Here is a 22,000-nt window from a genome sequence, read left to right as displayed (position 1 = left end):
CCAGTGCTGGCAGAATCTCTGTACCTTAAATTGTGATGGCTTCCAACAGTCTTATCTGTTGCTTTTTGTTGAAAGAGCAGTTCTTCTTACTGCACAAATATTTTCTGGCATGTAATTAATAGCCTTATCTGTAAGACAGTTCCAGTGTGGCCTTTCCACCTCCCCTTCTCAATCAGAAATGGGGATTTTGCACTGCAACGTGGGCAAAGTTTATCAGACGTTGCACAACCTCTTTGTCTCCGAACAGATTAAGAAAAAAAAGAAGGGAGAAAATAGACCTGATTTATACTGGTGAGCTTCCTCCAGGAATTCCAGGGTAACCATCATCAATTTGTCCCATGAGGGAAGTTGAGTGCTTCATTTTTGCCCTTTGGAGAGCTCTGAGTTAATGAAGGATGGAGTACCAGCGTATCTTCTGCTCTTCTTTGAGCTGGGAAAGATTGGAATTCCCCGAAGTCCTCTTGTTAGGGATGCTTTAATCAAACAGACTGTTTACATTCTGAGTCTCACCAGAAGCAATGCTCAAACTGGGGTGGTCTTCAGCTATATGCCATAATACTAGGGGTTTATTTTATTTTATTTTAAACATCAGCATGTCACCAGTTTTACTGGGAAAAGGCCGTATCCAAACACCTGCAGGCTCCATGGAACAAGCCAGAAAGAAGCAGCAGCTGCATCTCACTTAGGTGGAATGATCCTGTGAGGCGATCTGTGTTTCTTCTGCAGTTTGCTGTCTGCAGGGCTGGGGCTTCTCAGTGAAGGTGGGCCAGGAGGAAGATACCTCCCAGCTGTAGAAGGTGAGCACTGAACTCTTCCCTTTGCCTCAAGCGCAGAGGGCAGAAAAGCATGGGCATTTTTACACCAACTGTGTGTTTTCTATCCCATTTGTGATGGCCAGACAGTCAACATCCACTCTGATGGTTTCTGTGCTTTGGTACTTAAGAAAACGCTAAATGAAGTGGGAGCTATGTGTTTCTTGAGAGAGAAGGAGGAAGGGACTGAGATGGGGATGGCTCTTCCTACTATCTCTTATCACCTCTCCCTCAGGATGAACATCTCTATCAAGAAGTCAGTGCCTTATTGTACAACTGCACTGCTGAAATGGGCCATAAACCTTGAAATGGGGTCTAAAAGTTCTGTTCAGGTACAGTTGAAAAAGGAAAATCCTGCGGTATCTTCTTGAAGTGATGTATTTCTGCTCCCATGCTCAGGATCTTCAGTGCATCACTGAGAAGATCCTGAGCACGTAAATGGGAAATGCGGACAACGTTCTTCTGAAGCCAAGTGCTCCAACCAGCTGTTCAGCAGCAGTGTTATTTATTGAGAGCTGTCAGTGTGTTCCACACATGGTGTCCTTTGCACCGATGAGCTTCAGCCCAGCTTTTATGGGGTTTCTCTGACAGCTGTCAAACACTGGTGACAAGGCAAGCTTGATGAGGCACACGTTTTTATGGAGTTGTTGTGGGCATTGCAACAAGATGTTCTGGAAGGGAAGGACAGACTGAGAGGTACTGGCAGAGAGGAAAACAAAGGCAGTTGCAAAAGGTTCCCTTTTTACTGGTGGTTTCGGGAGGAGATCAGCCATTTCCTCCAGCAGTAAATTAGATGCTTTGGGAGAAAGTGTTTGGTGACACCTCTGAGAGATAAGTAGGCTCCCTCTCCTGCAAGTTTAAGTATCTTGTTTTGTGGCTGAGTAGCTGGTGGTGCACAGGTTTCTCTGGGGTTTTAGTTCCTCCTCTGCAGTTGCTCGGAGGTGTCTTCAGCTCAGTCCTGGGCTCGGTGAGGGTGGGAGAATGGCTCTCAGAAGCCTGCAGAGAGACACTGCATGCGAGGAAATGGCCATTACACCAGCGTAGCTCTTTGGTTGTGTGTGATGCAGTTCATGGTGAACGCCATCCCATTGTAGAAAGAGAAAGAAATGCTTGGCCATGGATTCCCATTGGCCAGGGTCACATTAGGTCCCTGCAGTGTTATGCAGCTCCAAAATGGGAACTGGGGTTGTAGAATGCTGAAGAGACAAAAAGACAGATGCAGTTCTTGCCTATCTCAGCTTGTCAATTTGTCTTGACTTGTGTAAGCTTGTATTCATGAACATCACAGGTATTTGTTTTCCCCCCAATGAAAAACAGAGCTGTTGCCTGAACAGTGACTCTGGCCACATTCCCTCCTATTCAGCACAATGCAATCTTGGCTCTTTACTAGTTAATATTTTCTGTCAACAACCTGCGAGAAAACATAAAATCAGTGCTGATAAAATTTGCAGATGTTGCAGAGTTCAGGGAGTGGTAAACAATGACCAAAACAGGACTCTCATTTGGGTGTTTTCATAAACTGAGAACATGCAAACAGTATGCATCAGAATAAAGCCAAATGTGAAGTCATACATATAGAAAGACGGGAGGCAGGTCATGCATAAAGGATGGATGGTGGGGGAAAGATCTTTCACCTGGAAGCTGTGCTGGAGTGATTCTGTGTCGGAACAGATAAAGTGTTTGAATGTGAACTGCCAGTGTGATGCCGTGGCCAAAGGTTTCGAGTCATCATTAGCTGTGTAAACAAGGAAACGTTGAACAGGATTGAGGAGGTTGTGTTATCCTTGTGTTGACAATGGAGAAGCTGCTGCTGAGGCACTTTGTACAGTTCTGGTGTCCATTCACAGCTTAAGAAGGATGTTGTGTGAGGGAGGATTTAGAGAAAGAAAAAACAATCATGAGAATGATTATAGGATTTGTAACAAGTCCTAAAGCATTTGACTCAAGAAGATTAAGAGGTGAGTTGGTCATCATGATCTTTAAGTATATGTTTAGGGAACATTAATCTGATAATTGGAGTTTGGAAATCTAATAATAAGAGGATATGAGTAAATCCAATGAACGCACATGGAAACTGAGCAGCTTCAGAACTGAGAGAAAATGCACTGTTTTGGTGAAAGCACTCAGTCATTGAGAAGCTTTTCTGAGCCGAATGGTGGAGTGTCTGTCACTCTGCCACCAGGTTCTTTTAAATGAGAGCTCAGTGTTTTTTCAGATTCTTTTTTAAAGAGGAGTTAATTCAGTCCTCACCTCCTGTTGTGTCTGAGTGCTTCTAATGTCGTATCACTGTGGGGTTTTCAGTTATTACTGCAAAAACAGGAATGGCATGAAACTGCCTCAGGAGAGGTTCAGACTGGATATTAGGAAAAGGTTCTTTACCAAGAGGGCGGAACAGGCTCCCCAGGGCAGTGGTCATGGCACTATGCCTGCTGGAGTTCCAGAAGCATTTGGACAACACTTTCAGACATATGGTTTGATTTTTAGGTAGTCCTGTGTGGAGCCAGGAGTTGATCCTTGTGGGTTCCTTCCAACTTGGGATACTACATGGTTCAATGATTCTAACTGATTGGAGAGAACAGTAGGATGCTGACATCAAATCCTTTAACATTCCATTGTAACTATGGATTCCTGGGCATTGCTCTGGTTGAAATGTCAGGCTTAGTATAACATGATGTTCTTCATTTTAGTTAGGTTTAGTCACCTTTAACCAGGAGGGGTTGCCTCAAAGCATACAAGTCTGAAGACTGGCTCTTCTAAGACTAGAATCTTTTCTTATTGAAGGTATTAAAGGCTGGATGTGGCCCTGGGCAGCCTGGTCTAGTGGTTGGCAACCCTGCCCACAGCAGGGGGGTTCCAAGTAGATGAACTTTGAGGTCCTTTTCAACTCGGGCCATTGTATTCAAAACCTTAACTGTTGGCTTCATTGAGACCAAGATCTTACTTCCAGAATGTGACCTTTGGGGAGCAAAACTGGGGTTCCCCACTGCAAACTGGAGCACTGACTACGTCAGGGCTGTGAAACTAACACAGCAGACATCACTGAAAACAAAGAAGTGAATGAGAAAGCAGAAAATAAGCTTGGGGTAACTTTTGTTTGTCATCTCCTTGCTGGGTGGTCTGTCTGTCAGTCTCAAGGCAGAACAGCACTCCAGAAGGACATGTAGGCTCTATGCTGCAATGACCCATTCCTGTGACTTTGACCAAGTTGAAAACAGAAATACAGAATAAAGACCCAACCAAAGGAATGAAATTCTGTTTCAGAAGAATAATTTTGTGTGATCCAAACCCGTCTGGAGTTCTTCCCTTAAAAAAAAGAACCAAGCCCAGTGCTCAAATAGCCCCAGCCTGCTCCTTCAGTCCTATGTGCATGTGAATGTGTATGCACAGAGAAGGTAGTACATGTACATGCTCTTTTGTTAGTCTTCATTTCTTTGGTTCCAGATTTAACCGAAAGTGGAAGGTCTGAAATAACATAAGAAGGGTTGAACATATGATATTTCCTGCTGCTCAGCTAAACATAAGAATTGCCAACAATCTTCCAAGGTAGCTTGTTTCTTTTACATTTTTTTTTTTCTTCCAGTTCTGCAGACTTGAGAAGGTCAATTACTTTTGAGAAGCATTTGACTTTGGCAACAGTCATGGAAAGTGAACTAGAATTATGACCTTTTGGAGGTTTGCCCATCGCTGTCCCATCTCGTCCTTTAAGAATTAAGGGCTGAATGTTAAGCTCCAGCCTTCAGTTTAAATAGGTGTGAATTTGCATCTGTACACCTCTGAGATGCTATTTACGTGAGACTTTCCTATTAGATGTCCATTTTGTTGTGCTCACAGATCAAGGGATCACCGCTATTTGTATCACAGAAATACACACTCAGGTATTTCCAAGAGGAAAACGATGCCCAAACAAGTAAACCCAGATTCAAACTCAGCAGAGAAAACAGAGCTCAAAGATCATGTACTAAAGTTAGTGTGTGGTGACTACAGCCTATCTGGAATGCATACTATAGTAGTTATATCATGGTAGAGAAGCAGATCTTTTTTCTTTTTCTTTTTTTTTTTTCAGCAGGATGTTTCCTAGAAAGCAGAAATATCTCTGTGGTTTGTGTATGGGTTTGGAACTTATATGCAAGTATGGAGCGGGGAATTTGAGGCCTGAAATAGTCATGATTAGAGAGGACCTGGATCCCTTTTAAAAGAGACAGCAGAACAGAGGCACAGTGAGCTCTGCTCTGCCTGCTGATACCACGCTCTGTTCTGTGTATTGCATCTGCAGCATTTCTGGTAAGGGTGGTAGATCCCTCAGTTGCTTCTATGAGTATAGGAAAGATGCAGTCATATGGGAAAGCCAGATGCGGTAAGATATTTGAGTCTGGATTAGATCTAAGATACTTTTGCAATAAGAGATTTAATTCTCACAGAGGCCAAGATCTCGCATGGTATAAATCAGTGCAAATGCACTGGAACCACTCAGTTCTGTGCTCACAAAGTGTCTGCCCAAGAATGTTCTCAAAATCCAATTAAATAACTAGAACTGTTTCATGTGGAAATGCCCCTCAATTACAAAGACAAGTCTAAGCTATCATGATGTGATTTTTATAGTCTCCTTGCAGGGTGCCCTAGTTTGCATTCATGGAATTTTTTGTTTTCGTTTTGTTTTTGTAATAATGTGGATATTGGCCATCTGTCTGATCCCAGAAAGGTTGTAAGGTTGTTCCTGCTCCCCAGGTTCTCTTCCCTCTCCTTCATTGATAATAATGTTTGATTTAGGTGCCACTAGATTTCCTTCTTTGTTCTCCAGCCCTAACCTGCCCCCTACAAACACACACGCATTGTGCAATGGTGTAAAAGCTCTTCTCTCTGCAGCTGGGAGTAGTAACAGCTCAGCTGGTTCCAGCACTGCCCTAAAGCTGCTGTAAAGGTCAGTGACTAGGGAATTCTAAAAAGCAAAACAAGCTGTGTTGTTGACCCCCTTTCGTTTCTTGCTATGTATTTTGATCAGCACCACAAGCAGTCTCATGCGCAGACCTCCCCTGCTTGCTGCTGCGCTTTGCTGGCTGTGGTGAGGGCTCTGCAGGGCAGCACATTGGGAGGCTTTCCAGCACAGCTCCGGGCTCGACCACTGCTGCAGCTGATTGACTTGCAGTGCTTGTCAGGCACAAAGCACATTTTGAAAGGAAATGCCATATTGAACTCCCAGTGAGCTGATGGGTATTGTGCGCGGTCATCTGATGGCACAGATGTGCCCCTAATAATCCTTCCAGGAGAGTGTTTCCTCCTGGGATGCTCTGGCCATCTGATCTACTCTGAGGTATGCTGACCTATCTTGACCCAGTTTATGATCAATTCTCTCTGCTGTTTTCTGAAAGGAGACCAGAAATACCACTTTATCATTTAGATTGCCTGGAAGTTGTGGTTCTTACCTATCTGTCCCTTCCACAGAAGATACTCTCTGTTTGCTCTCAAGCATTAACTCTTACAAAAGCAAGGAAAGTCGCTCCGTGTTAGCATGCTCAGAAGTAAATTTGTCAATAGAACTTGATAGCTAATCAGTGTTTGGCTAATAGCACAGAGGGGAGGAGGAGTCCTGGAAGCAGAGGTAGCGGATGTGACAATAAGCACGTTGCTGGGGACAGTTCCCTGGCATGCCATTGCATTTATGTCCTTTTTATAGGTTTTGTGTGATTCCAGTTCCTTTGTATGTGCGCCTGTGGAAGGTGGATAATGTTCACATGTGTCTCTTGATATGTACCCATATGCTTTGCAATATGTGCTTACAAGGTGGGAAAAAACAACTGAGATTCTCTAAAGGTGAACCCATTGCCTGAGCTACAATGGGACGGTTAATTTGTAACCGAGTTCTGCTGATCACTGAGTGCAGGTAAGCTTTGAAGCCCAGAAGTTTTCAGGTTGCTTTGAGTTAAGCTGATAAACTGTTGCCAGGCTTTCCATTCCCAGTCTCTGCTTGAAGTTGGGTTTTCATCAGCACCAAACTGCTTTATTATCAGTGGGCCACAGTAGTGTGTCTAAAGCCTAATTCTTGTCTGGATCAAACTTGGTGGCTGCCTACAGTGGTAACCCATCAGAGACTGCCTGTGCCATCTTAATTACTGTTCCCATGTGTGCTCTCACTGTGATCATCTCTAATAACATGGACACATGCTGGTTTTCCAAGCTTCAGCCCAAAATATTTGGTTGTTTCTGAGAATGAGGTGGAAGAAACAAATTGTTCTGCAGATATTAGAAGGTTCTTACCCTCATTCTATGCTCCCGGGCTTTATAGAAGAGCCTACAGTTTGATCCTTGTGAAGGATGTGCTTTTTCCATCCGTCTCAAAGCCCAACTGTAGTTATTGGATTATAAACAGCCACAGTTTGTTAACCAAGTACCAGTCTCCACTGGTTCTGCACCTTTATTGTGAAATGCTTAGGAAGATCTAGATAAGAAGGCACCCTTCCCGCTCATACTTGTTTACGCTGATCCTATATACAGAGGAGCCCTTGCAAAAGCAGTGCGTGGTCCAAGGATGACCCTGTTACAGTGCTGCCAGGCCTGGAGCCCACTCCTCTGTGCCACATGGTTATGCAGCATTGTGTGTTTGCTTACACCTCAAAGTCCCCCACAATCTAATAATTTCTCACTAACCCCAGCCTACCAGAACTGCTTGCAGTAAGCTCTTATATACTGTTAGCGGGTATATTCTCACAATGGGCTCAGCCAAGTGTCACTAACATGATTGTCCATGCCAGTGGCTGCTCAGCTGCAGCCTACATGATTTTCTGATCAGAAGAGAAGGATTTATGTATTGTTCATAGCTAACCAGCAACTACAAATTCATGTGTTGCTGTTGTAGCCTTTCTCACCTCCTTGTTTTCAGGTTTCAAGCTATCTTGTTGAGCATACGAGTGTCTGGGAACTTGAAAAACTGTATAGAAGATGTGTGTAGTGCACTGATAAATGGCAACGATATCAAGATTTTGATACTGCAAAGGGCCTTGTACCAAATTCTCAGCGTTAGACAGGCATACATAGACAACATAGCCTGTGTTAGGCTCTTTATTTCTAGAGAATGAAGATCTCACCTTTCGTGTCAAAATGAAGGAATTCCATCCTTCTGTCTTGGATCTGAATCCTGTTGCATAGCTTGGAGATGTTAATATCTTGTCTGAAATTAGCTGGGTTGATAGCAGCAGCAAATATCCCCCTTTTCCTCACTTAGTACATTGCCACCTGAGCAGGTCCCAGGTGGTTTGCTTGAGACACTCCTGGGCTCTGAGGCTGACCTCAGGAGGCCTCTTAACTGCATTGGAAATGGTATAGATAGAGATGTTGCCTTAAGTACTCTGGACTTTGAATTATTAAACTATCGTGGAAGGAAGCTGGGGGCTGGGAGAAGCACGGCAAAGGAAAGGAGAGATTATTTCTCCCCTTTGTAAAACTATATTGGGTTCAACATCATACCATGAAATATCCAGTGCAGAACTCAAGAACTGCTCCAGTGGATCTTCGCTGACTTATCCAATTGCATGGAACATGGGGATACTTAACCCAAATCTGTCGGTTTTAATTATTTTCCTCTGGACAGATAAAAGCTTTCTATAGGTTCCTGTAGAATATTTGCTCTTTCAAGCGTTCCTCTGTGCTTTGATACTAAACGATTAAAGCATGCTAAAGAAAAAAACAGCCCCAACCTTTAGCTCCCTGTTCTTGGGCCCCCTGACTGCGGCTTTGATTGTTGACCTAAATTCCCCTTTCATAACTGAGTCCTGTCACCTCTGGTTGTAGTCTCCCAGCAAAACAGGCACAGCCAACTTCCAGAAGTGCAGAGCACCGCTTTCTGCTCTGCGCCACACGGCTGGGACAGCTCTGCAACGCGCCCGAGGTGGTCAGCATCAGAGCAACCTCCTCCTTCCCCTTCCCCCAGCCTCAGCTCCTGGAAAGTAAAGCAAAACAAAGTCTCGATTTTATTCCTTCCCATTGCTCAGCAAAGAGGGGAAACTTTTTTTTTTTTGTGTAGAGAAATAAATTCTTAGGTAATTCTATGGCTGGGCTGATTACCGGGAAGCATGCTGTTAGCGAGATGCAAGAGCTGGCACTGAAGGGGCCGAGGGAGGCCTGGAGTCTGTTATTGATAATGTTAAAACGAATTACAGCAGCTTGCACGGGCTGCTCTGGCCTCTTCTTTCAAACTCTGCCCACAGAGAGCTGCTTATGACTCTCAGCCTCAGCCTCTAGCTGCGAGTTCCCGACTCTGTGGCGGCTCCTGACAGCTCCTGGGAGCTATGTGCTCCTCTTGGCACCGTTAGGATGCAGTGCCCTGTGCCCAAAGCCAGGACATCCCTCAGAACTCAGCAGATGATGTTGCCCATTGACCTCATGCTGCCCTATCCCATCTAGCACACGGGGCTCAATAGCATGGCTGTAAGTTCCTAGTGGGGTCCTAAGAACAAACTGAGATAGACAGTGTCGTAGAATCATAGACTCGCTTGGACTGGACCTGAAACACATCCAGTCCAACTTCTGCCATGGGTTGGGATTATCCTGGCTCAGGCTGCCCAGGGCTCATCTCCTTGAGCACATCCAGGGATGGGCACCCGCAGCTCTGTGCAGCAGTGCCGGGGCCTCATTGCCCTCTGAGGAAAGAAATCACACATTGGCCTTGTTTAATGTTTCCTGGATGCGATCAAGTGTGATGAGCTGTTGTATTTGGGAGCAGCTGTGGCTTGGAAGCTGAAGAAGTGACGTTTCACTTCAAAAACAAAGAGAGAAACTGTACTACTGGTTTTCCATGTTTGACTGTTGACACTGGGCATTCAGGGTCCAGTTTTCCAGCAGTACCCGCTATCTCGGTGCCTAGGAAGTCACCTTCCCACAAGGGACAGGCATCAAGGGGCTGAAAGAAGCCCGATGGACCTTCCCTCCCCTTGCTGAGTCTGGTAGCATCGTGGTGTGTTCATGCTGTCCTCCAGAGCTGCCTGACTCACTGCTTGTGGGGAGGGAAGGTTACCGATGACTCTTAGTGGAAAGCTGAACTTGTGCCTCTTCTGTTCTTTAATGCAAGATAAATTCGATTTTAATCCCTCGGGCTTCAGGAACAGGAGCTTTGCAGGGAAAGAAGTCACTCAGATGAGGGGGTAGCAGGGCTGTCTCTGTTCTCTCAGCTGCCGCTCCATCCCTTTCGGAGAGCAGAAGTGAGGAAAACTGTTTGCTGCTGTATGAAACTTGTACATATTTTTTTAATCTAATTGCTGTGGGGAAAACAAACATCAGTTTTATTTCGCACCATTTCTTGGCTCGGGAAGTTGAGGCCTATTCGCCAAATTGTGGTTTTGCAGTCATTGGATGGAGTCTCATTTACCATGAGGCCTCTTTACACCGCTCTTGGTTTCTTGAGGGATGGCAGGGTAGCTAAAAATGTCCTCTGCGATGTTATTGTAAAGAATTCTCTGTGTAAATGAGCATCCACGCTCTGTATGTTTTTTCATGTAAACGTCAGTTGCGGTCACAGCTGAATTTTGAAATTCAGTGTGAACCATCATGAGGGGGGTGATTTTGCTCAAAAACAGCCTTGTTTGGGGTAAACGAGGCCTCTTCATGTTTAAAGTGTTCTTAATTATGTCTAAGAAATAACTCATGGCTATGGAACCTTTTACTGAATTGAAATAAATTGTGAAAACATCGAATTATTCAGTTTTCAGAAGTTCTGGCAATTATCTTACATGGTCCCTCTTCCAATGGTTTTGCCCTTATTAGTTGTCATAGAAGAAGTAATAAATTCTTTTATTATGACATCCAAAGTCCCAGCTGAGATGAGTTTCATTGTGCTGGGGACAAAACGGAAAAGTGACACTCCCTTAGCCGGAGGAACTGGAGTCTGAAGCCAAAAGTAAGTGAAGGAGTGGGAAAGTAGGTACGGCATACAGGCGAAAGAAGGTCACACAGAAATGGTACAGCTCTGCAAGTTATAGGGAGTGTGTGTTTCTAATCCCCGTTCTTATTCTTTCTCCTTGCTTTTAAGAATAAAACAAGTCTTTCTGCTGAAGGCGTTGGGATCAATCCATCTTTTCATCAAGAGTTGGATGTCTGTAATAGTAAAAGTTTAAGAAAAGAATACTGGATTTGGCATATGGATTCAGTAATGACCTTCGCCCTAAACTAGAAAATGTAAGGAACTGGAATAGTAGACTGTTTCAGTTCAGCAGCTTTCATACTGGCTTGTTCAGTGGTGTCCCTATTGTCACTGTTGTTTTTTTTTTTCTTTCTCTGCCCTCCTTTGGCTCCCTGTAAATCTTGAATTGATGGCAGCTGTTTGAGCCAAACTCAAGACACGTTGCATCACATCAGGGTTTAAGTGCTCAAAGGCAAGGGAGGATTGCTACTATTCTGTAGTATTCCTCCAGCAGCTCCATCTGTTCAGCTGAGGTCAATCACTAGCATCATGCAGCACTTCAGAGAGAGGGGAAGATGTTCTTTAATCCTGGCCAGGAAACTGAATTTCCATTCCATGTTAATTTATTCATTCTTTGGGGGAATATTTCCAGCCAGTCAATACAGAAAGCCCCAAAAACTCAGCCCTGGCAGTCTGTGTGGTGGACTTCAACCCTCTGCCTGACAGTGGGGATGTGGGGCACCTTGAGAACCAGGCACTGGGCTGCAGAGATAGTGAGGATGGCACCGGCCGCAGTGCAGCGGGCTGACTTCTGTGCCTGCATTGGAACCCAGCAGGGCCTTGGGCCAGGCTGCAGACCCACAGCTTCTCTGGGACGTTTGTAAGGATTAGCCCATGTCTGCATCACTTCTGCTTTCAGTGGGTTGGCATTTGGTGGCAGGCAAAAACTCCATTACAAAATGTCTGATGGGTTCAAATGGCCTTATTATAATAAAGTGAGACCGTGGTGTACCTATAAAAAGGTCTCCTTGTTAAGGGAGGAGGCTTTCTTTCATGCTGGGTTCTTTTTATATGATATGCTTTTACTCTTTTCCTTCACTATTTCCCACGCTGGCAACAAAGATATTCAATAACAAAAAGTTATTGAAACAGAATGGACTCCCCTGGGAGTTTAATTTTCCAGAACTGGGTATATTTTGGAACATCCCATCTCTTCACCTTTGGTTTACGTGGATGCCATACCTCTATACAGAGCGTGTTCAGGTGTTTCTTTGGGGCAGAGGGGAGAATCAATAGAAGTCAGTGCCAGAAGCAGAGAGCTCGTGTCTCTCCTGTAATGCCCCTCACACCCAAAAACAACTGTTTCCATGCTTGCCCAGCTCTCAGGGACCTCCGCCTGCTGTACTGGCAGGGCAACTTTTTAATAAAACATCGTTTTTTGACCTTTTTTTAATAGCTTATTCAGGAGAGGGACTTGACTTGCCAACTGTCTTCTCATTCATTGCAACGTTATCCACCCACTAATTTTGGACAATACCTTCATTTGAGTTTTATAAAAATGCAGACCTTTACGGGCTGTCATACATCTCAAAACATGAGTGACTTCTGAAAGCATTTATTCCATAAAGAAAACTAGAGAAACCCACAAAAAACAGGAGATCCCTGATTCCAGAAGGTCACCGGTTGCTTTGGTTTTTATATCACAAGTTTCTCAGGTAAACATCCATCCCAGCAAATGTCGGGGGGTTTTTTTGTGGCATATTTGTTTTTTCCTTTGCTGTTCCTCCTCCTCTCCTTTCCCGTGATCAGAAGTAGCAATATAAACTAGAAGCTGGTCACAGAAAAGTTTTGAACTGAGTGCGCCCTACAGATGAATAAACACATTACCTTCCGAACCCTGGGATCTCCCTTCCAAGGGAAACAGGAAAAGGGGGAGCTCAGAGTCCCTAACAAAATACCAGCGTGCAGAAAAAAACCCTGTTTAAATTTTTTTAACTTTCCCATCAGAAGCCTTTTTTTTTGGGGGGGGGGGGAAGGGGGGGAAGGAGGGAGAGGTGAGGGGAAGGGTGTGAGGAGAGGGGGGGGAAGGTGGGTGCTGGAAGAGGGGAGGAAAAATACAGTGAATGCTCCCGTAACCTTTGCTCTGTTGATACTAGACAAGACTGCGCTGTTAATGAGTGATTGTTAACAGATGGCTGTTGAGCAACTTTGTCAGAAGCAGAAGATGTTATTTGGTTGTAGTGCTGGGAGGGTTAGGGTGCAGAGGTGAGGTAAGGGGATATTTAGTCTTTTCATGAGGACTGAACTGTCAGAGATTTATGATTTTTGGTTAGGTTTTTGGAAGCGAAGGCTTGGGGGAAGGAGTTTCTGTGTGCTGGTAGTAGGAAGGCCGTTGGTGCTGAAGGCTCTAATGATTATTTTTGCAGTCAAAGGGTCTCACCGCAGCCCGTGGCCTTTGAGAACTGAGCGTTGGAAATGTACATCTTTAACTCACCAGCCCTCGTGTCCCAGGCTGGGGGGAATGGGGCTATTTCCATCTCTTGTTGGTGAGGATGTATGGAGAGAACTGTAGGTGTGGAACTGCACTTTGTGTGTGAGATAAATTATTCATGGACACCAGTGTATACTGTTTCCATGCTGTTTTTTTGGTTTTTTTTTTTCATGGATATGAGCTTGAAGGCAGCCTTAAAGTGTTACACTTGCTCTTAGCAAAGTTGGTGTCTTTGATCATACCAAGATAATTCCAAACTGTGCAGTGGTTGGATTTCGTACCTACCTGCCTCTGGCCCCTGCTAGATAAAGGGTTCAGGGGTGTGAGATATGAGTGAGCTCGACAAATTGCTTCTCAAGAGCATTCTTGTTTTCAGCCAGTGATGTATGACTTGAATGAAGGGAAGACCAAATGCACAGTACAACTTCCGACTGATAGGAATTTGTAAACAACGTTTGTCTTTGGTCAGTAAAGGGAAATCCCACTCATACATGCCACTGGCAAATCTTTAATAGCAAATTTTAACATGACCTCCCACAGCTGTGTGCTGGATGATTTAATGTCTTTCTTGTACACTAACTTTCTAACATATATAGATGAGCGTGTGTTTATACGAATCTAGGGAGAGATTTATACGGTATAAAGACTAATTGCTTTATTTGCTCTGTCATCCTTATTTATCCGTATTTCTCTTTTGGGGGCACATAGGACTGTATGACAAATGTTCTTACACCTCCCGTGACCGAGGATGGGTCCTGGGGATTAACACCGTCAGTGACCAGGGGAATAGAGACCCCCGCTATTTCTTCTCTCTGAAGACAGACCGTGCTCGCAAAGTGACCACCATTGCAGCACATCGCAGCTACCTCCCCAACCAGTGGGTGCACCTGGCTGCCACGTACGATGGGCACCTGATGAAACTCTACGTCAATGGTGCCCAGGTAGCCACAAGCGGAGAGCAGGTGGGCAGCATCTTCAGTCTTCTGACGTTGAAGTGCAAGGTGCTTATGGTTGGAGGAAATGCCCTGAACCAGAACTATCGTGGTTATGTGGAGCACTTCAGCCTCTGGAGGACAGCCAGGACTCAGAAGGAGATCTTGTTGGACATGGGCCAGGCTATTCACAGACAAGACATGCCTCTACCTCAGCTAGTTCTTCAAGACAGTTTACTGAATGTGAAAAACACCTGGTCTCCAATGAAGGATGGCAGCAGTCCTCAGAGCAAGTCCAGCTACCATCACGGCTATTTGCTGGATACCAGCCTAGAGCCTCCTCTCTGTGGACAGACAGTCTGTGACAACACGGACGTCATTGCCAGCTACAACAAACTCCCCAGCTTCCGCCGTAACAAGATCGTGCGCTACCGCGTGGTAAACCTCTATGACGACAAACACCAGAACCCCACCGTCAGCCAGCAGCAGATTGAGTTCCAGCACCAGCATTTAAACGAGGCTTTCAGCCGCTACAACATCACCTGGGAGCTGGAGGTGCTGGAGGTGAAGAACTCGTCCCTTCGGCACCGACTCATCCTGGCCAACTGTGATATCAGCAAGATAGGGGATGAGAACTGCGACCCCGAGTGCAACCACACCTTGACCGGGTACGATGGAGGAGACTGCCGGCATGTACGGCACACGCTCTTCAATAAGAAGAAGCAGAATGGAGTGTGTGACATGGATTGCAATTACGAGAGGTACAACTTCGATGGTGGGGAGTGCTGCAATCCAGAGATAACAGAAGTCACCAAGACGTGCTTTGATCCATATTCTCCATACAGGTAGGCAATTTCTGAAGTGAGCTTTTTACATTCATATTAATGAGTATCTGTCTAGGTATTGATCAGCCTGCTGGCTGCTGAACTGTTGTGTTATTGACATTATGAGCTTTGGTGTTTTTAATGCATTTAGTTTTTTTCTTGGTATTTGGCTGACACTGCAATTACCTGAGTGCAATCTCAGTAATGGTTTCAACTGTGTCTTACCATTGAAATCTTAACTATATTGGAAGACCTGTTAGTTGTTGGTTCTGAACAGTGCATTGTAGCATTGCTCAGCTTATTCAAACTAGATTAGATGCCATAGGAAGCTCACATGGTTTCAGTCACTGTCCCTGGGGATGTTCAAGAAATGTTTAGGTATCATATTAAGGGACATGGCTTAGTGAGGAAACATTGGTGGTAGGTGGATGGTTGGACAGGATGATCTTGGAGGTCTTTTCCAACTTCAGTGATTCTATAATTGTGTGATTCATGTGTATTTACAGAGTGAAGAGCCCTACAAGGCATGTAACATAAATACTCCAGAGCAGTCTTAAATTTTGTAAGATGCCTTTGAAGATGGGTAGGTTATTCTATGTTCTTAATGCTGTATGAGTGCAGATTACTGTAAGAATTGCTGTAAGGGGCCGCTGAGCCTCTGAGTTATGAGGAAGGAAGTACTCGGTTCTTGGGAGTGCTGTTGCACATAGTGGGTGGGTAACTCACCACTTCTGAGTCTATAAACATATGAAATTGGGAATAATGCCCCCTTACCACAGATGGGTGAGCAGCTTGCTGGAGCTGGATGGCAGGTTATAAAATCCTGAGAGTCTCAACTTCAGCTTCCTCGTGTTGTAGTTTGAAGAGGGGGGTTCCTGAATTACCTGCATCAGTTGAGCACTGCGTAGCGAGGATTACTCCAATTTCTTTGTCACTTTCAGACAAGAATTAGTATGTTTCGGTAGAAAAAAATAGTTGCTTGTTGCTGAGTTGGTGATGTAAACACACGGGAGATGGAGGTGAGGGATAAGATTCTTTTGTCTGTATCCCATGTTACTGTTTTTAAGGGCAATTCATGGAGTCACAGTGAAAAGCCTTGAGACAGAACACCCTGTGTCGTCAGTACTGAAGTTCAGGTTAAGGAGGAAAGTATGAGCTGTTCTGGAGTTCTTCTAATTATATCAATTCAGACTATATTTGTAATTTCCTCAGCAGAGGGAAGTTTTTAAACAACATTATCATCTCAATTGGAGCTTAAAATACACATAATTAAGCTGTGAAGAAATGCTTCCATTCCCTTTTCTTTTCCCACTCCAGTGAGGTATTCTTTAAAAAAACATCTGTATAGCTCAGCTTGACTTCATCCAGTTATCAGTGCACAAGGCTCAAATGGGAAGCACTAATTATTGAAAAGAGAAAAAGGAAAAATACCAGTCTTTTAATGCTGTTTGACGGGAGAGGAACACAACTGAGCAAATAGCATCAAAGGCATAATGCAAGTGTGGCTGTTTTAACACTGTAGTTCTGGGAGCTTGAGGTGTTAGTTATAACAGCTATGACAATTTTTAGAAAAATGCATTATTTTTAATCTGATAGTACCCTTTTAGCACTTGTTCTGTGACCAGCGTAATACCCATGCAAAATGAAACAAGAGATGCCTTTTAAATGGTAGTTTTCAGATTCAAGGCTGTGCCTTAACGTTATTCTGATGTTTCTATTGTTTCTGTTCCAAATGAAGTTTCTTTGCTGCATTTGCACAAGCCCAGGCTAGTAATTCAATTCCAAGATGTTCATTTACCTTAAGACGGCGTACTTGCTTCTCATATGCATTTGTATCTTCTCTTTGGAGACAACCACCTTGCTTGGCTTGTCTGGAGGGTCTTTGTGCAGCACCTGCTCTCAAGTGACACACATCAGTCACTGTTGGGGGCCTTGAAGTTCCTCTTCCACCCCACAGAGCCCAAGTAAATCTGCAGTCCATCCACAGACTTTTTTTTTTGCAATGTTTAGATTTCATTTACTTGGTTTTGCATAGAAGTTGTAGTGCAGCACTCACCATTGGCAGTGAAACCAAGGGCAGCAGAAGGCAGCCTTCTCTCTGCAGCCTTTTCCTGCTGGCTGAGCTCCTGCCCACACATTGCTGGGTGCTCAAAGTCAGTGTTCCAGAACACAGCACTTAGGACTGTAGATTTGATCAATGAGCTTTGTTAAGATTGAACTCTGCTTGGAGTATTTGAGCTAATGGATACAGTTCTAGGGCAGTGGCTTTGTTAGCTAAGACTTCATTGACTAAAAGGGTGAAGATTCAAATCCTGTGTTTGGCTGAGGGCAATCAGCACCATCCCCTGAGAGAGATTTTGATGCCAATTACTGACTCAGTCAAAATGTGTGACTCAGTTGGCACCATCTGGGCCCATTTTGCATCACCAGCCCCTCTTGTCAGCACTTTCATTGGCAGCCCTCGGTCCCCTCTAGTTCAGGCCTTGCACTGCATCAGTGAGGGCATCTCTGCAGTGCTGAGAGCTCTCATCGAACTCCAGGTATCTCCTCTGCCAGAGTTCTGTCTAACAACAGCAGAAGAAAGAGAAGTGAGCCCTTGGTTTGGTAAGGCTTCAAATAAAGTAGGATGGAACAGGTGAAATGTGACCAATATGGAGTTCCCTGAGCTTTATGCTGTAGAGGCTCTTCAGCCTTCCATGGTACTGGGTAACTCTTCAGATGCTACTGGGTTTTGTTCTTCCTACATGCTCAGCATCAGCAGTTGTAGCCAGCTGTTCACCATGTGGAGTTTATTCCTGAAATCATTCTGCTCGTTGGAACCAACCAGAAAGTGCTAATGTTTGATTAATGCTGTTATAAACAGGAACCCTCTACAGTGCCTCTTCGTCCCCAAAAGGAGGTGGATTCATTTCCTGTCTCTTTCCTTCTTGTGTCAGTCTTGGTGTGACTGTCTCAGCCCCAGCCCTTCCAGCCTCTATCCTGGGATCTCCTAATGTTGCTGTATCAATACAAAACTCTGAGCTGAGATTCTGTGCTATAGTCAGTTAGTGGGGATGTTGGTACATAGAAATCTAATCTGCAAAGAACTTTGCCAGGGGGACAGTTCGGAGGGACAGCACTGATGGATGGGGCCTCTGCTCTGGGAGCTGCAGTGGAGAAAAGCTGTAAACACTGTGGTACCAACTAGATCATCTGTCCCCTCTATTAGCCTGCAGGGAAAGAAAGCCAACATGACTGGTTATCATTATTCACACAACAGGCTCTACCCGAGACATCTGCCCAACTTCTTTTTACTAATTTCATGAGAGTGGGACAGAATGTGTTTAGTCCCAACACAAGGTTTGCAAATACTCTTCAGCTTTTCTTTATTTCTGCAGTTCTGGGAAGATGAGAACATGCTAAGATCATGCAGTCTGTCCCAGTACAAAAGGAAGGAGCAAGGATAGACATAGTTGCCAGAGAGACACATTCCTTGTGTTGTTTGGGATACTGCTGGTTACAAAACAGGGAAGACTGGGCTCATGACACCTACCATGGCTCCTATTCAAAAAAACTTGAAACAAACAGCAAGGGATCATAGGAAATTATCCTCTGTGAGTGCCATTTGATGTGGCGAATTCTTGCACCATACCATGGCTAACTGAACCATTCCTTTTATGTAATATTGGGTTTTCACATCAGGCTTCACCACAGGATTGCATGTACAGATAAGGAAGCCTTCCCCTGATGGCTTCTTAGGAAAATTCTGATGAAATTCCTGAAGCAGTGCAGGCTACTCCCTCAATTCAGACAATGCAAAATAACTGACCATGGGGAAATTTTTTTTCAGTATCCACATATGTGGCCTGAAGGCTCCTATAGACTTTACATTCACCTCAAGGAGGGCAGAGCACCTGCCTGCAAGCTCAGAGTGTCATGGAGCCAAAGAACTGGAGCCTGGTGCCCTGCTGGTCCCAACCCTTTCTGTGCCTCCTCCAACTCTTGGACTGTGCAGCTTGGGCAAGCCCAGCATTGCATCACACCAGCTCAACTCAGAATTGAGGACATTTCCAGTCATGCATGAAACAGACTCTTAAATACACATTTGAACCATGTGTAGAAATAACTTCTGGGGTAGTTTTGAACTGCAGTAGCTATGGCAGAGCCCTGTACAAAAGGCACAACCTGCTGTGCCATGTGGGACACATGAGAAGCAGGAGGGGGTGGCTCATCCTCAGCCTAACTCAGCCTCATTCAGGTAGCGAAGTGGTTGCAGGTCAGGGCTCTTCCATGGAGTTTCTGAATAAGTCAACCTCTTAACTGCCTTTCTTTCTTTTCCACTGAAAATCCTTTCATGAGGCTTCTTTGCAAAATGCAATCAATTTATTTTGGGGGAAGGAGGCACACGCAGTGCCCTCTTGTAGGAGCTGGGAGAGTTGTAAGAAATACTCCTCGATTCCCAAGAATAAATTACTTTCAACCTAATCCGAAACACTGAAAAGAACAGAAGAAATTCATCAAAGCTGTTCAATTCAAGAAGCTTGAGGACTTAATCCCCTGCCTTGAAGAGGCCATTGTACAGCTCTTGACATCAAGGATTCCTGCATTCACACAGGTATCAGGCAGAACTGTAGCAAATACCTGAGTTTTTGCCTTGGGATTCAGTGCTGAATGTCCAGGTCTTTCCCGAGGGCTGTTTGGAAGGTGGTGAGATAATGCTCTCAAGGACAAAGTTGCTGTATCTTGGTAGTTTGCACCCAACAGCCAAGTCCCAACAGGAAATCCTCTTCTCTCTCTGTTTATTCTGTCCTCTATTCCAGATGTCAGGGATGTTAATCAGCTGGGAGGAATTGCATCTGTTCCCATGCTAGCAACTGACATTTATAAGTCTACTATTGAATTCTGATATAGTCAGGATTTCATTGCTAAAGAAACCATCCCTGTGTATGCAATTGCACACCCTCAGATTGCTAGGAGTTTGCTCTATTTAAATTGTCAAAGTCATCTTTTCCAACAGTTTTTTTTTTACTCCAGAAGCATTTTTTCCTCAAGACTCATAGGACTCACGGTTTCTTTCATGGACATTATCCACTATGTAAAAAGATCACTGTCTGGTCAAACTGCAGGATGCTTGGAATGGAGACAGCCTATAAAATCTATGGAGTAAACTATCAGAGATGATGATGAATCCTTGTGGGAGGCAAGAGATGAAAGTCCTGTCATACTCTCCAGTGCCGGTGCCATTTGGCTCTGGAACCCTGCATGGATGATTGGGAGGGACCCTGCAACACTGGCACCAATGTTCTCCATAACCCCTTTACCAGCTGGGGTTCATCCCCCCACACATTCTGGAATGCAGCAGATTGGTTAAGGCTGGTTTCTTCCCTTTGCTGGTCAGTGCAGGTGATACTGTCTAACCCATCCCATTTGGTCATGGCCAAAATGCCTCTTGGAATGCTGTGGAGCTCTGCATTTAACACTATTTTCTCCTGTGCCCAAGTAGGTACAGCCTCTCTTCAGCAGGGTGCAAGGTGCTCCTTGTGTTTTTAATTATCAGCAACCCAAGCCTTCTGTAAATACAGGAGGTTGCACCTTTCACACCAAAAGATGCAAAGCACAAGTTATTTCTATACCAAGCTTAGCCAGGTGCAACTCTTCCATTTGCAATTCCAACCCTACCTTTCTAAGTTCATTTTTGATAGGAATTGAAATCCATTTCATGTGAGCAGAAGCTGTCCATTGAGGAAATACAGAGCAGCCATATCCACCGTGCTTTGTTTGCATCGTGGAAAAGCACAATGCTTTGCCCCTCACGTGCAGTGCTGCATGTGGACAAACAGTACTTGGGCTTTTTGTTTTGACTAGCTATCCCTTCCCTATTACTGCCAGTGGAAATGTACAGAAACCTTTCAGAAGAGAAGATGCTGACTTGTGCTGTGTCCCAGGGGAGTTCTCTCTGTGCAGACACACTTCAGCATCTCTGGTGCCTTCATGTAGCAGTTCACAGGGTTCAGGAGAGAAGGGGTGAGAAGGTGAAGGTGGATTTTCTTTATATAGTCTCAGCTGAAAATGTTGATGTGAGTGGAGGCATTAATACTGGCCCAGCAGCTCTATCTTTGCCCAATATCTGTGAACTTCATGCCAGGGGAGAGAGCCAACCTGACAGTGTGATTACTTGGATAATAGTTCCTATGAGCAGTTTATATTTTGGGGCAGAAGAATACCTTCATGCCACAGAGGACTTGGCTGCAGCATCAGTAGATGCGATGGCAGGACTGGGAAAAGGGATGCAAGTTGGGAGCAGAATAAAGTGCTGACACTGTGCGAGTGCTGCGATTCACAGAGCAGCGATGCTCTGACGCACTGTGAGAGCTGGAGCTCACAAGTGAGACAGGGGGAAGGGCAGCTTGCCTCTTTTTTAAGCACAGCCGTAGTGTGAGGACAAAAAGATGAGGACAAAAAAGGGTTGGACAGTTGGGCCAGACAATCTTAGAGGTATTTTCCAACCTTAATGATTTTGTGATGCTGTGATTCTGAGGGTTTGAGAGTTTAAATCTTCTCATTATTTTTTTTCCCCCCAAATTAATCAGTTTATTGTTATTTAAAAGAAAAAAAAGAAGAAAAAAAAAGTGAGGTCACTGCCAATAAATCATTGCTTATGATCTTTTTGTGGGCTTTCTGCTTTTAGTTTGCTGGCCTGTTGGAGGATTTCAGAGGTATGAGAAGGAGTGTGTGTGGCAGGGGATTTGGCCATGTGTGTATGTTTAAATTTGATAGCTGGAGCTGAGTGAAGAGGGGATTAACTAAATGGAAAGGTGAGGGGAAAGAGGAAGGTCTTGGAAAAGATTGAAGGGGAAGGGATGCAGAGGCAGATCTGAAGGCAACAGCCCGAAGCACCGTTAGTGTCTACTGGCCCTCGTTTGAACTCCTTTGGCACCAGTTCCTGAAGCTTTCAGTCCCTGTTTGCCTCCTCCACGTTCCCTCCTTGTCTCCTTCTTCCCCCCTTGCAGGCAGCCCGGCCCTTCAGGCTCTCCCACTGCCTGGTCCAGGGCTGGAGGAAGCCCAAGAAGTGATGT

General features: G+C 44.7%; 1 protein-coding gene across 1 annotated transcript in view; it reads left to right on the top strand.

Moving 5' to 3' along the window:
* PAPPA (pappalysin 1) overlaps positions 1 to 22,000 on the top strand; it is a 158,757-nt gene that overhangs the window by 10,145 nt on the left and 126,612 nt on the right. Inside the window, exon 2 of the mRNA XM_015878745.3 lies at positions 13,898 to 14,966. Coding sequence (XP_015734231.2) covers positions 13,898 to 14,966 — 1,069 coding nt within the window. The remainder of the gene's footprint in view (positions 1 to 13,897; positions 14,967 to 22,000) is intronic.

Source organism: Coturnix japonica, chromosome 21 (assembly GCF_054131305.1).
Source record: "Coturnix japonica strain WE chromosome 21, WE-NBRP24, whole genome shotgun sequence".
Lineage (NCBI taxonomy): Eukaryota > Metazoa > Chordata > Aves > Galliformes > Phasianidae > Coturnix > Coturnix japonica.
Note: the sequence above shows the minus strand (reverse complement) of the source record. Positions and strands in the feature narration are given on the sequence as shown.